This window comes from Podarcis melisellensis (assembly GCF_964234715.1).
Source record: "Podarcis melisellensis genome assembly, chromosome: 3".
Classification (NCBI taxonomy): domain Eukaryota; kingdom Metazoa; phylum Chordata; class Lepidosauria; order Squamata; family Lacertidae; genus Podarcis; species Podarcis melisellensis.
The window spans coordinates 100,092,469-100,107,454 of record NC_138530.1 but is presented as its reverse complement, the minus strand read 5'-3'; the positions used below and the strand labels follow the sequence as shown (position 1 = coordinate 100,107,454).

The 14,986-nt window shown below is 44.1% G+C and overlaps 1 protein-coding gene across 1 annotated transcript; it reads right to left on the bottom strand.

Annotated features, from left to right (window-relative positions):
• Positions 1-327: 327 nt before the first annotated feature.
• LOC309367207 (glutathione S-transferase-like) lies at positions 328-14,429 on the bottom strand. Its single transcript, XM_081906598.1, has 7 exons — positions 14,177-14,429; positions 9,853-9,959; positions 9,590-9,641; positions 6,520-6,652; positions 5,302-5,443; positions 4,246-4,377; positions 328-657 (listed from the first exon to the last, which is right to left on the bottom strand). The coding sequence occupies exons 2-7, from the start codon at positions 9,937-9,939 to the stop codon at positions 532-534; spliced, it is 672 nt and encodes a 223-aa protein (XP_081762724.1). The 5' UTR covers positions 9,940-9,959; positions 14,177-14,429; the 3' UTR covers positions 328-531.
• Between the last annotated feature and the right edge of the window lie 557 nt (positions 14,430-14,986).

Here is a 14,986-nt window from a genome sequence, read left to right as displayed (position 1 = left end):
TAACGGGGCCTCCCGCTGCTGCCGCGCCGTCTGAGCAAAATTTCTGTTCTCATCCTGAAGCAAAGTTCTTAACCTGAAGCAAAATTTCTGAGTTAGCGGAGTCTGTAACCTGAGGCGTATGTAACCTGAAGCGTATGTAACCCGAGGTACCACTGTATATAGTTGTTTTATTGTGGATGTCAAGGGGGGTTTTTTTATTTAAAAAAAATTACTATTGTGAGCCATTCTGAATAAAAAGAATGCATTAGATGGGAAGCTATAAATATTTGCACGAATAAATAAATAAATAAGTAGCCGTGTTGTTTTGCAGTACAAAAGAAAACATACTCTTGTTGAATATTTTAATGCAAGCACTTTACATACTTTAAATCAATTTACCCCCATGCACAGAAACAACATGTGCTCAACATTCCGTATTGTCACTTTTTGCTTTTTCATGAGAGGTAACAATCATTTCATTTACAGGCCTACTGGTTTTCAGCAGTCATAGTGACTTTGGCAAGTAGCCTTAACAATCTGATGCAGTGCTTCTTATTCACTCGCGAAAACTTCACGCACAGTTGCGACATATGCATCGTCAGGGGGCGGTTTCCTTTGGCTTCCAGGCTGCAGGAATTTCTTTATAGCGGGAAGATTGCTTGTCCTTGCTTTGAAAGCCTAGAGCAAAAGATGAACAAATAAAGCAAAGAAGTTTTTCCCCCTAAGCAACAGAATAGCTTCTTGAGCATAGAGCAACATCCTTTTAAAAGGATTTTTGAAAATACAACCTGAAGATCTGTTTAGAAAGGAATTGCGTCAATATAAAGCAACCATCAGAAAGAGAGACTTGCCCTGCCCATTAAAAAAGCTAATATCCACAAGGTCTGGTTGCTGCTCCCCGCTGAATAGATCCCACTCTTTGGTGCCAACATCTAAATCTGCCAAAAAGGTCCACTTCTTTGATATGGAAACCAGATGCTGCAATCAGCTGCATAAGTGGAAGCCTCTAGGCACATTGCTGGAGCTATGTGGGAACTTCCCTAGGGTGTATCTTCCTAAGTACATGTTCCTGCTGCCACCCGCCCCCCGCCCCCGAAAAACTTCACTTCTTCCCATTTGTCCTAAGGATAGTGGAGAAATTAGCATTTTAAGGATAAAAAGCATAATTTATGTTCCACGAAACAGGAAACTGTCCTTCAGCATTTGCACTTCTTTGCATTTTGCTATGCGCTTCTCCAAATGAACTTTTCCCCTCCACAAAAATGGAATTTTTAGAGAAAAGTGCACAAAAATCGCATATACTGTAAGCGACGATGAGTTCCCCAAATGATTTCTATTGGGGGAAATCACTTGCAAAGGTGGGCGTATTAGGCTACTACACTGGATACAATAATCTCCATGTTAAGAAATATGCGCACTAAAAAAACCTGGTGAAAAAACCCTGGAAAGGTGGCAAACTCCACGAGATTGGAAAACTGAAACAGAGACAACTTGAATCTGACAGATTCATCTATCCCTAATCCAGTCTTGATTCACACCATTTCTAAACTGTTCCACTAATGAAGATAATCTGGTTCAATTAATGTACAAACCAACGCGAAACCCTTTCAGGCAGAAGGTCTGAAGTAATCCAAATGACTCCGTACACTTGGATTCAGAACAGACAGCATCTTGCCGGCCTTGTGAGTTCTGAACCAGAAACACACCCTCTCACCCAGCTGCCTTCTTGATCTCTGACGCCACCAACCTGGTGTTCTCTGCTGCCTTGCCAGCTGGCATCGATCCTTTAACCATGACCTCTTTCAACCCCTGCTGCCCCTTTGCCAGTACTTGTAAACAAGTAAATGGAATCCTCATAACAGAGGGTCCTGGTTGCACTCAGGAACCAAGAGCTCACCTGACAGGGTTAAAATGGTGGTGGAGAGGAAGGAGCAGGAAGTCCTGGCCATTCCCCTGGGATCATGCCAGGCTGTTTTAGCCAATAGCCAGTAGGTGGCGTGATCCCAGGGGCTTTAAAAGCAGCAGTGTGATGCAAGTGGGGCACTTACATTTGCACGGCTGAACACCCGCCCACCCTCCCTAGTTTAGGTAGAGTCACTTGGCCTTGCTTTGGTTTGGGTTACCTGTTTTGGAACAGGGGCTGGGTAGGAATTTTTTCCATTTGGCAGATTTTAGCCATTTGGTTTTCGCATACCCCTTAGCAAATCGTCACAACTTGTAAGGTGGCGGTTAGGCTCAGTTGGATTGTGGGGAGGGGAGGTGCGGCCATCACCTGCCCCTCCAAGAACTGGGTATTCCGTTAAAGGAATCTGGGGGTTCTAGATCTCGTCTGAAGTCTGCTTGAGGGGCTAGGGCCATGCCAGGACCACAGGAACCCCGGGGTGAGCTTAGGTTGGTCCTCATTGATCTTGCTCCCTCATTTGGTTTACCCCAATGGTCGATCACCCTGAGAGGTGGAGTCAGTTATAGTGGGGAGTCAATGCCTAAGCCAACAACACTCACGTGATTGTATTTCAATAAAGTTGTGGCCAAAATTTGCCCAAAAAACTTAAACTAATATAAGTGTCTGTGTGTATTTATTTTGGGGGTGGGTTTTGGGGCCTCGAGACGCAAACATAATAGTACAAGATGGGGATTGTGCACAGGGAAGCAGCTCTGTGGAGTGTGCCTTTGGGGGAGGCAGGGGGACTGTGGGTGTTTGAGGGGGCACACCCAGGCACCCTCAAGACAGGCACAGAGCCCTGGCAGCTGAGGCAAGGCAGTGGGTGGGTTGGTTTAGATGGCAGGTGGATGGAAGCAGCCAGTGAAGAGCCTATTGGAGGGGGGCTCCGTTCATTCTCCTTGCAGGCTCTGTGCAAACACACACACAGCCCAGCACGTGCCCCCACACCAGCAGCCCAGTCCACCGGGGGTTGGGATAACACTTGTCCCGCCTCTGGTGCCAGCAACCCACGCTACACCACTGCCACTTAGGGCTTGCCAGTCTGCCAAGAACAGTGTCAGAGAGCCACTGCGTCAAGGTAGCAGCAGGACTTGAGAAGCATGGGGAGAGAAAGTGGGCACAGTGGTCTGGTTTATCCCTTGGCTCGCTTCATCACATCAACACCACTGAGTAATAATAATAATAATAATAATAATAATAATAATTTATTATTTATACCCCGCCCATCTGGCTGAGTTTCCCCAGCCACTCTGGGCGGCTTCCAATCAAGTGTTAAAAACAATACAGCATTAAATATTAAAAACTTCCCTAAACAGGGCTGCCTTCAGATGTCTTTTAAAAAGAAGATAGCTGCTTATTTCCTGCACATCTGAAGGGAAGGCGTTCCACAGGGCGGGTGCCACTACCAAGAAGACTGGTTCCCTGTAACCTCACTTCTCGCAATGAGGGAACCGCCAGAAGGCCCTCGGTGCTGGATCTCAGTGTCTAGGCTGAGTTAACAGCTTTGAGGGTTGTTGTTGTTTGAACAATCAAGGACTGTAAAAATCAATGACTCATGGTCACAGCACATTGCCTAAAGATTGGGTGTGTATGTGAGGAAGATGAGCAAAGAGAGGTCACTGCACCCTCCCAGAGTCCTTCATCCAACATGCTGAGAGGGAGCAGGGAAGGAGCAGGAAGGGCCATAAATCCATGGTACAACCTCTGCTTTGTATGAAGAAGGTTCCCGGTTCAATCCCCAAGTGGGGCTCAGAGGTTCGCCTGTCTGAAATTATGGAGAATTGGCCAGTTGGCGTTGGATGGACTCACAGTCTGACTTTCTAGAAGGCAGCTTCCTGGAACCAGTTGCCCTGATAGCGAATCATTATAGTAATGACCCTTGTGTAAGGTCAAGCTTTTGGTAAAAGCTGTTCTCCAACTGGAGCGCTTGCAGGCCAGCGCCTCAGTTGGAGAACAGCCTTTACCAAAGGTGCCATGGGCTTTGAAGACACTCAAACTCAGGATGCAAGAGAGAAATGTGCTAAGAGGATGGCACGCTTGGCAAATCCACACCGTGATCAACTCCCACCCAGAAACCAATGTCCCCATTGTGGAAGGACGTGTGGATCTAGAATTGGCCTCCACAGTCACTTATAGACTCATTGTTAAAACTGTGTTTATGGAAGACAATCTTACTCGGCTACGAGTGATCGCCAAAGAAAGAAAGAAGGGTCAAGATTAGCCTTAGCTGAATTCTACACACGTCAATCCAGAGGTCAGAACCAACACATTCTGAGACATGACAAGAGCAGAATTATGCACAACGCACTCGACCAACAGTTTACCTGCAGTTGAGGGAAGGGTGCAAGAACATCAGATTTTAGCTCCTCTACCATTAAGATTGCTTCAAGCAGCTGTACGTCTGCAAAGCTGAGGCAATTACCAACGAGAAACTCTTGTCCAGGCTGTTTCAGGGCCTAGAAAATGAAAATAAAGAACGTACTTTTAATTTTGCTGGGGAATTTTGGGGTGGTGTGGCCGACTTCTATTCAAACATTATATATGCTACGCACAACTTGATAGCTCCCTCCCCACCCCTCTCCCTTACAGGCATATTTGGACCAGGTGAAACAGTCTCAAATAAGATATAATGCAGGTGAACCCCCAACCAGCTGTGAGGGAATCATCAAAATTTGAAGGGTAGAAGATTCTAGCTACCCATCTTCATTTTTGGCTCCCCCCCCCAAAGAAACCCCAATCACTCAGCACACCATGCTTTGCCCCTTCTCGTGTTTCAAGGTGCTTTGTTTTTTAAAAAAAACTGCCTTAGTGCCCCCCCACCTAAGAGCTTTTGTTTCTGTGAAAACCTCAGGGGTTCCCCAAAGCATGGTGATGCCTCCCTCATATGTCTGCGTGATGCCATTTTGGCTGCGTAAAAACCAGCACTCAAAGAATTGAGATCACTATTAGTTTACAGAGAGACTTACTGGACAGAAGTGATGCCTGGTGGAACGGCCATCACTTGGCAGTCAAGGCTGAGAAGACCTGCCTGCTGAGACTTGAACGCCTGGAGGGAGAAATCTAGCCCTCTCCCTGCAATATTTATTCCCAGCTATGCAAATCTTTATCAAGTGATGAAGTTGAAAACAAAAAAGGGACAACCCTAGGCATCGATTTAGTCCAACCATTGATTTGGTAATATAAAGTTGGACAAGGCACTGCAAACAAACTCTTGAAGACCAGGAAGGAGAGGGTAAGGACTGGTCATTGAAATACCCTGCCAGTTGGGAATTGTTGTCCAAAAGATCTAGAAGGCACAGGCTGGTCCTAGGTAATGTGTAACTTAGCTTTGGGTTCCCCATCCCTGATGTAGCTACGAATGGGAATCGTTGTTGTCATACCTTTTCGTAGACTGGGAAGTACCTGGTAGTCGCCTTCTCAAGAACAGAAGCAAGCTGCTTCTCCTTTTGCTCAGGTGGAGAGAAAGAATATACCAGAATCATGCCCATCAGGTCCATGGTTCCTTCCACATACATGTCAATGCTGTGAGGACAAGGCAAGCATGGATAAGGAAAATTAATCTGCTAGATTGAACTTCTTGGGAAAATAGGAACATAAAAATGGGAGGTGGGTCTAGCTTATGTGGTCTGTTGACCTATCCTCATGCATTATTTCAATGCTTAGTGGTTATCTGAACCCCCTTAGAGAGAAAGAACTGGAAGTTTCTAAGTGGAATAAGGGGAACCTATGAGCTATTTCAAGGAAGCTGCAGAAATAGCTGCCTAGGAAGCTGCTACTTTCTGGTGGAAAGGCTGTTTGCTTCCCTAGATATGTAAATAATGCCATTATTTACATAAGCCTCCAGGGTTCCCGTAGGGACGCAGGTGGCGCTGTGGGTTAAAGCCTCAGCGCCTAGGACTTGCCGATCGAAAGGTCCCAGCGCCTGCCAACCTAGCAGTTCGAAAGCACCTCCGGATGCAAGTAGATAAATAGGGACCGCTTACCAGCGGGAAGGTAAACGGCGTTTCCGTGTGCGGCTCTGGCTCGCCAGAGCAGCGATGTCACGCTGGCCACGTGACCCGGAAGTGTCTCCGGACAGCGCTGGCCCCTGGCCTCTTAAGTGAGATGGGCGCACAACCCCAGAGTCTGTCAAGACTGGCCCGTACGGGCAGGGGTACCTTTACCTTTACCTTTACCAGGGTTCCCTCTCCATCATCCTAAAAGAAGATGAACCTCTAAATATTGCTCCTTGACACTCTAAAGTGAGAGCACATAACAGTAGGATGTTAGGGTAAAAGCCAAGGTTAGTCATACATAGAAGAACAAGGAGACCATTGGAATCAGTGGCCTTTTGCTCATGGATTTCAGTGGGTCTATTCCGAGTGTGATCAACATTGGACATCACCCATAAAATGTAACACACCGGATGAACACACATATGGGATGGGTGTTAGAACAAGAAGCCAAAATCTTCCAGAATATCTTTTCCTTGGCCTCTCACAGCCTTTTCCCTCTTTCCTACGCAATGCAAATTTGTGAGCATGTGCAAACACTGTTAACGCCACTGGAGTCTTTTAATGCAGCTATCAAGTACAGTTTGGTGAACCATGATACAGTACTGTGCTCTTTCCTTCAGGTTCTTCCCATGGAGGTTATATTTCCCCGCGATGTAGTTGAGGATGGCCTTGGTCTGGACCAGCTTCAGTCCATCCATCTCGACCAGAGGGACTTGATCAAACAGCAAGTATCCATCTTTAGGAAAGCAAAGGAAAAAAGCAAAAGCAAAGTTATTCATGTTTCCGAAACAGTTATTCTGTGAGATTAAGGAAATGTGGCAAGATTCCTCCACAGTGAAACACTTTCAAAGCTAGCGTGAGGCCTCCCTTTCTGCCAGAAGGCAAACAGCCAAGAGAAATTTCAATCTACAGTACTATCATTTAGTAACGTATCTCATGCCTGGAATGTGTGTGCAACCTTCCAAATAGACTGGAGGCTCTTCCGTTGTCAGAGAAGAAAAGCTGACTTCTCCCTGCTATGGTGTCTAATGAGTCCAACATTCGACTCACTGAATAAGCTCTCCCACCTTTCCCAGGTGGCACCTGTGTGAGTGTCTAACACAAGATTGCATCAAGCTCACAACCTGAGATAGAAAAAACAACCAATACTGTACTTTACACAGTTTGCAGAGCTGGGGGGAATCAGCTCAGCATAGCAAGAAGTGCTTTGCTAGGGCTCCTATGTTAGTTCTGCAGAGAGACCAGCCCCTTTTGGCTTTTTTGAAGAAACTAGTGGGTTAAACCACAGAACCTAGGGCTTGCCGATCAGAAGGTCGGCGGTTCGAATCCCCGCAATGGGGTGAGCTCTTGTTGCTCGGTCTCTGCTCCTGCCAACCTAGCAGTTCGAAAGCACGTCAAAGTGCAAGTAGATAAATAGGTACTGCTCCAGCAAGGTAAACAGTGTTTCCATGTGCCGCTCTGGTTTGCCAGAAGCGGCTTAGTCATGCCGGCCACATGACCCGGAAGCTGTACGCTGGCTCCCTCGGCCAATAAAGCGAGATGAGCGCTACAACTCCAGAGTCAGTCACGACTGGACCTAATGGTCAGGAGTCCCTTTACCTTTACCTAGTAGCACTAAGAACTGGTATCAGCTTTTTGCTTATTTTCTTCTCTGCCCAACACCTTTTCCCTTTTGTGTCACATCTTTTGGACTGCTAGCCTGAGAGCAGGAACTGTCTTGTTTATTTTCAATATCTGTAAGCCACTCTGGGAACCTTTTTAGCTAAACAGTGCTTAAAATAATTAAAAGGATTCGAAAACATTGCTAAGCAGTAAATTTTCTAACCAAGGCCCTGTTTTGCATATGATTCAAACCTCCAGTTTCCCATGGGTTCTGCAGCATTCCAAGAATCAACCACACCTTTAAATCTGGACAGATTTCTACATGCTCAGGCCATTTGAATGTCAGATCCTGGGGCCATTTTATAATCTACCACCCCCAAAGTATACACCAAGGAAAATAAAGCTAATTGTTCCAAGGAGGCATGTTACAATATTCTATCTCACAGCCCAGGTACTCAAGCCCATTTAAAACTGCCTGCAAGGAAGAGCTTGTGGATTGCAGCCTGGATTATGTAACATGCAATAAAATTCGAAAGATCTTTTGCACCAAGGAATATTACACACTTTGGGGAGAATATTAATTATGTTTCCCCTGTCCAGATCTCCAACATTTTTTTTTCATTTTCTGTTGCATGAGATTTTTCAATTGTTCTTATACGTTCTTTCAATGCTGATAATCTGAAATCGATTTTCGTGTACATGCTATTATCCTTCAGGTTCCGACTTTTGCCGATATGTCATATTTACACTGGGGATAAGTGGACACTGACACGTTGATCTACCATAGCCAAATGGTAATTATTATTTGCAAGCTTTTTTTTTTTAAATATAGTTTTGTAACATAAATATTTGTATTTTTCAGATCGGACCATGGCTTCTTCAAGTAGACAAAAATGTGTAAACAAGCCTGATGCCTACCAATATATTCCTAACAATATAGAGTTTACATTTTATATTTTATATGTGGGACATTCAGGAGCAGAAGAGGCAACAGCATGAGTTGTGCTTTATGTGTGAAAACATCCTTGGCTGGACAAAAGAAAGATTCTGCTTCTTTTGCTGCTTCTTTCATGTGGGCATTCCCCTTTTGGATTTGGTAAACATTTTGTGGCTTCAGAAAAACATGCAAAACCTGTTTGACCAGAGCTAACAATAGTGGGACAAAAGAAGTGTGTGTGTGCAAACCCATGGATGCTGAGCTCTCTCTCAAACTACCTTCAGCTCTCAAAAAAACTCAACAACTGTCTAGCTAGCCCAAGAGTTCAGTCACATACCTACTTCTAGCTGAAATTAAAACAGTGACTTAAGAGTCAAACCTTTGTGAGAAATGGCAGCAATCTCTGTGCATTCCTCACTGCATGTTATCTATAGATGCATGTTCTCATGAAACATGACCTGCACCTACAGCATCAACATTTAATATAAAAATTCAGATGCACGCATGAGTTGCCCACAGTAAGGAAAATAAACAATGCAAGGTGCCAGGAAACAACCATCCATGGTAGCTTTTGCTGCTCATGTACCCTTTGTCAATATGTCATCTGGAAAGTCAGTTGAACTCCACTAATCTCTCCAAGGACAATCTTGTAGATAGTTTGCCCATCTAGCTAAATCTGAGCAAACAATCCACTTAACAACCTAGATTTAAGCCATTTATAACCTGGAAGATTTAAGCCTATTCTTAGTGGTTTAACTGATCATAGCTGCACCATATATGCCGATAAAGACTTAGCATTGATGGTGCAGTTACAATCCATTTAACCCCCTTGTCAACAGCCTTAAATCCATGTTATAAGTAAAGCTTCAGGCATTTGCTCAGCCACCTGCAAGGTTATCCTTAAACAAATGAATGGAGTTTGACCTCCGTTTCAGATGACATATTTGTCAAACATGTCAAATGGTATTTCCAGATTTTGGAGAAAAAGATACATGGGTAGCAAAAAGCTGTTCACTTATCTGGGCATAAGCCCCACTGAATTTAGTGGGGTTCCCCTCTGAATAGGCATATATAGGTTTGCACCTATATATGTGAGTTTTACCTTTGATTAACTCATATATGGGTGAGTTTTACCTTTGATTAACTTCAAATACTGTTCTCTTGTTTTCAAAAACGTTTCTTCAAACTGGAAAAAGACAGGAAAACAAATCAAGTTATTTTCATTCCTATGTCATGCCAGTTCTTTTCATTGCATTGGCTCTTCTGTAGATACAGAAATAGCTAAGAGTGTAAGCTGTGAATTGTGAAATCTCCTGTTCAAAGCTCAGAGCACACAATAGTGCAAATTTCACAAGCAATCAGGTGTAAGGGGAGTTTTCCAAACATAAGCAACCAACCTCCACTCCAGCTGCTGCTAAGAGCCATCTGATGGACTCCATTCTTCCTCTGCCTTCAAAATACGTCAGTTTTGGTTTCCCAGACATATTTCCAAGCTGCTGGTTTCCTGGTGAGTGCCATTTAATGGGGAGAAGAAAAAGTTTAATTAGATAAATTGTGTACACAGCCATGCAGGTATGATTTTGCTGAAAAGTTTGATTAGGTGGAGCAAAACAAAGAGAATATGTATTATGCACAGATGGAAAGCTGTGTATTCTTGTGGTTACAACAGGAAAAGGACATGGAAGAACTGTCTGATTTCCCAAGGACATTTAAGGGGAGAACACTGTAAACAATATTTTTACAATCAAATGGTATATAAATTTTATGAAATAAATAATATCTTATATTGGTGCCCAAGCACAAAATTTCAAAAGTCATTAGCCATAATAACCTACAAACTCATCAGTGTTGAAATGGGCTCCATAGGTGGATATTGTTGGGTCTGAAATTGTGGCATGGTTTTCTGTCACATTTATTATAATTCAATCCCTTGTTTATATTTTTTATGTTAACGATGCTCACAAATTTATGGAAACAACTTGAATTGTATGGATTAGATCTGTTCTTCCCACATGTTTCGGACAATAACTACTGTCAGATCCAGTCAGCATGACCAAAGGCCAGGGATGATGGGATTGGAGTCAAACAATATCTGGAGGGTGTCGGATTGGTGAAGGCTGGTTCAGATTAGAGCAGGGGTCAGCAAACTTTTTCAGCAGGGGGCCGATCCACTGTCCCTCAGACCTTGTGGGGGGCCGGACCATATTTTGTAAAAAGAAGAAGAATGAATTCCTATGCCCCACAAATAACCCAGAGATGCATTTTAAATAAAAGGACACATTCTACTCATGTAAAAACACACTGATTCCCAGACCGTCTGAGGGCCAGATTTAGAAGGCGATTGGGCCAGATCCGGGCCCCAGGCCTTAGTTTGCCTACCCATGGATTAGAGGCTTTAAATTATAATAAGTAGGTCAGGACAGAACTTGATCTCCATTCAGACAGCAATTTATTATGTTTCCCCAACATTTCCTTACCTGATAACTTCCACATTTTACGTTATCATTCACAGGATGTAAAGGCCACTTCTGGAAAACTAGCAGAAGTTTAGTGCTCATTTCTGTGCTATTTTCTTCCAGAAAGAAACCATTTACAACCCTGTTGACTCAGAAAATTGCTGGAGCTTTGGGTTGTAATTTCACGGGATGAAATTTGAGTCAGTATTCTGGTATACAACCCCCCCATTTAAAATTTAATGATGGTATCTTAATCAAAAAGCCAGTTGCACAACACAATAGGTAACGTAAAGGGACCCCAGACCATTAGGTCCAGTCGTGACCGACTCTGGGGGTGCAACGCTCATCTTGCTTTATTGGCCGAGGGAGCCGGTGTACAGCTTCCAGGTCATGTGGCCAGCATGACTAAGCCGCTTCTGGTGAACCAGAGCAGTACACGGAAACGCCATTTACCTTCCCGCCGGAGCGGTACCTATTTATCTACTTGCACTTTGTTGTTCTTTCGAACTGCTAGGTTGGCATGAGCAGGGACCGAGCAACAGGAGCTCACCTCATCGCGGGGATTTGAACCGCCGACCTTCTGATCGGCAAGCCCTAGGCTCTGTGGTTTAACCCACAGCGCCACCCGCGTCCAACACAATAGGTAATGCAGTATAAATGGAACCTTAGAATTTGGGAGAGGAGTGCTAGCCTTATAATCAGGAAAACAAATGCAGCATTCCCCACATCTGACTGCACCCTCAGTTGAGCCCCCACCCCACTAAACCAAGTTCAAATGACAAAGAAACAACAAACCATTGTTTACTGGCTCGAGAATGAGCAGTGTGCATGTGCAATGTGCATTTCCTCCTCCCTTCCTCTCTTCACATGTTTGCCTTCAGTGCTTATATATTGACAGGTTAAAAAATGTTCCCATGGTGTCTGAGCTGGGAAACTCTGCTTTAAACGCTGCTTACAAACACAATATGACTAGGGTGGTTTCTCAGCTCAATATCATTATGTCTGAGCCACATCATCTTGCTTTTTATACCTGACACAAAGAAGGGAGAAAAGAACAGCGGCTTTGGAGTTACTATGAAGCAAGTCAACCGAGGCTGAGTCACAGGTATTAATGCTCAAAGGCTGATGAAAACTTAATCTAAAGCAAACACCAAGATTTCCATTGCCCTCAGAAATGGATGAACGAGATCTCTGTTCTGCAAACATGTCACAGCTCAAAAGCTCTCTACCAGCTCTACATGTCCAGGCAGCGCATCGTTTAAGACTGGAATGAAATCCACAGCACAACGGAAAGGTTAAATGTAATTGTAAGTGAAACAGCAATGCAAACAGTCCCCCTGCAGGCAGTTTAGGACTTGTTAAGGTCCAAATCCAGTACAGCAGCTGCAAAATTGTGAGCATTGCCATTCTTTTACATGTAAAGTTTGTTTCATTGAGGTCATCTAGTTATTTCACCTTAAAGAAATACTCCCTCGCCTTTAGCTGTTTTCACATGCTGATGCTTTCTTGGCAGATCATGAGATTCAGAGGTTTGCACCCAGATGGGTGGTTGGGTGGACCATGAAAATTTGCAGCTGGAACCAACTGAAAGGAGCAAAGGGTATTGCCTTGAGGGGTGAGCCAAGTTGGGGGGTCATGAGCTGTTTTGGCTTGCATTAAAAATTCCAAAACTGCACATGTTCCATTCTTGTATTACCTGCATTTAACAGTACAGTGGTACCTTGGGTTACATACGCTTCAGGTTACATACGCTTCAGGTTACAGACTCCATTAACCCAGAAATTTTGTTTCAGGTTCAGAACTTTGCTTCAGGATAAGAACAGAAATCGTGCTCCGGCGGAACGGCAGCAGCAGGAGGCCCCATTAGCTAAAGTGCTGCTTCAGGTTAAGAATAGTTTCAGGTTAAGTACAGACCTCTGGAACGAATTAAGTACTTAACCCGAAGTACCACTGTATGCAGAAAATCAACATATTCTTTCTTATTTATTTATTGCAAGCTGTACAGACATCAAATCAACAGGTGTTGTTGTATGCATAAAGCAATCCTAAATTTAAGGACATTTTGCAATAGTTTTAAAATAATGGTGCATAATAATATTAAAATGGTGACCTGGAAACTCAATTCTATGCATGTTTCACTGGAAGCAAGTCCCATGAAACTCAGTGGCACTCACTGAGGAAAGTGTGCTTAGGGATTCCTGTCTTATGCAGCCAAGTCCTATTCAGAAACAAGTGCCACAGAATTCAATGGTGCTTATTCCCAGAAAAGTATGTTGTGGGCCCCCATAAAATGATGGTAAAGGTAAAGGGACCCCTGACCCCTTAGGTCCAGTCATGACCGACTCTGGGGTTGCGACGCTCATCTCGCTTTATTGGCCGAGGGAGCCGGCATACAGCTTCTGGGTCATGCGGCCAGCATGACTAAGCCGCTTTTGGTGAACCAGAGCAGTGCACAGAAATGCCGTTTACCTTCCCGCTGGAGCGGTACCTATTTATCTACTTGCACTTTGAGGTGCTTTCGAACTGCTAGGTTGGCAGGAGCAGGGACCGAGCAACGGGAGCTCACCCCGTCACAGGGATTCGAACTGCTGACCTTCTGATCAGCATGTCCTAGGCTCTGTGGTTTAACCCACAGCGCCACCCGCATCCCTTAAAATGATTGTAGTCTGTTCCAAACTGGCTTTTTTCAGCAATGTCTTTCTTCTATAAGAGCTCCAACAATGTTTCCACTCCCTCCAGCAACAGAAAACCATATGAAATCCCCCTTCACACACCAAGAGAGAACATTCCTCTCTGACTTGTGGCTTTGCTTCAAAGCAAAACATGCCATTCTGAACCACATTTCATGCCCAAGCCCCTTCTCTTTGCTGAATTTCAGCCGCTCTTTATCTTCCCTTCCTCTCCCTCATCCTGTGCTTTCACTCTTTGCCCTGGCTAATCCGCCCCATGCTTTATTTCCACTTGCCCTGCTTTCATAGATTAAAATGCAATTAATTCTCCCCTCTTTCCTTGTGTCAAAGTTCTGCAAATGCACTGCAAAGTCAGCAAACTGCAAAAAAAACCATTGCATTGCTCCAAGTAGCTTTTTGATGTTAATATTTAACTCGTAACCCCCACAGCAGATAATTTAAAGTATCTTAAACTGCAATCCTATATCCACACTGGGTTCCATTGGCTGCAATGGAGCTTACTTTGCGGTAGACCTGTATAGAATTGCACATGCTAAGGTTGAAAAAGTCACTTACTTCAAACATCCAGTACTAACCTTTTGCAAAGACTTGCTTTATCCGATCTCTTTCTCCACACAGAAAGAAATTGTGCCTTAAAAAGTCCTACAGCCTAGGAAATTCCAGCTACTCTGGTGAAGTCTCTTTCCACTCTTACCATTCAGTTTTAAAATGCCAAAGCTACACCTGCTATACTATTATCAGACTGAAAGGACCTGTGGCTTCCTGCCAGGTATAAATATGGTGCCAGACGCTTCCTGCTGCGTCATGCGTGAAACACCCTTCATGTTCTCTTCACCCAAATCCCTGATGACAGGCATGGGTTGTTGTTTTTTTTAAAAAATAATGCTCAGATCATTTATTTTCACATGAAAAGCACATGATTTGTTCCATTGCTGCACTGACCACAATATTATACCACAGGATTACGCCCTGTTACTATTTTCGTATGGGGTAGAAAACGACACCAATGAAATTACGGGAAAAGTACTTACATTGACATCTGAAAATACCCATTTAGGAGTGGCAAAGAGGTAGGCCTAGGAACAGCTCTTGTTCAGTGGTGGTAGTGCATTATCTGGTCCACATGCAATTGCTTATTTAATCCCCAGGCAAATGGAAAGTCAGATCCCACCATCCAAAAGCAATCCCCTTCAACCCAGCAATTCCCTCGCTTTAACCTGGCCCTGAAGTCTGTCATCAGGCCAGCTGCTGCAAATCGGCAGTGTCTGGTGTTATGTACTGAAGTTCTCACCCTGGGCCAGCAGGGGGATACTGTAGATAGTTTTCACTCAGGTCCACATATGCAAATAAGGAATTGAAAGTGACGTTCAGTGATTGGATAGTTA

What these genes read in the sequence shown, in the direction of transcription:
- LOC309367207 (XM_081906598.1), bottom strand. Translation starts at nt 9,939, where the DNA reads ATGTCTGGGAAACCAAAACTGACGTATTTTGAAGGCAGAGGAAGAATG. An exon ending in GTATTTGAAGTTAATCAAAG is followed by an intron (nt 6,653 to 9,589) that starts GTAAAACTCACC and finishes GCTTTCCTAAAG; the next exon opens with ATGGATACTTGCTGTTTGAT. An exon ending in AACCTGAAGGAAAGAGCACA is followed by an intron (nt 5,444 to 6,519) that starts GTACTGTATCAT and finishes TTGTCCTCACAG; the next exon opens with CATTGACATGTATGTGGAAG.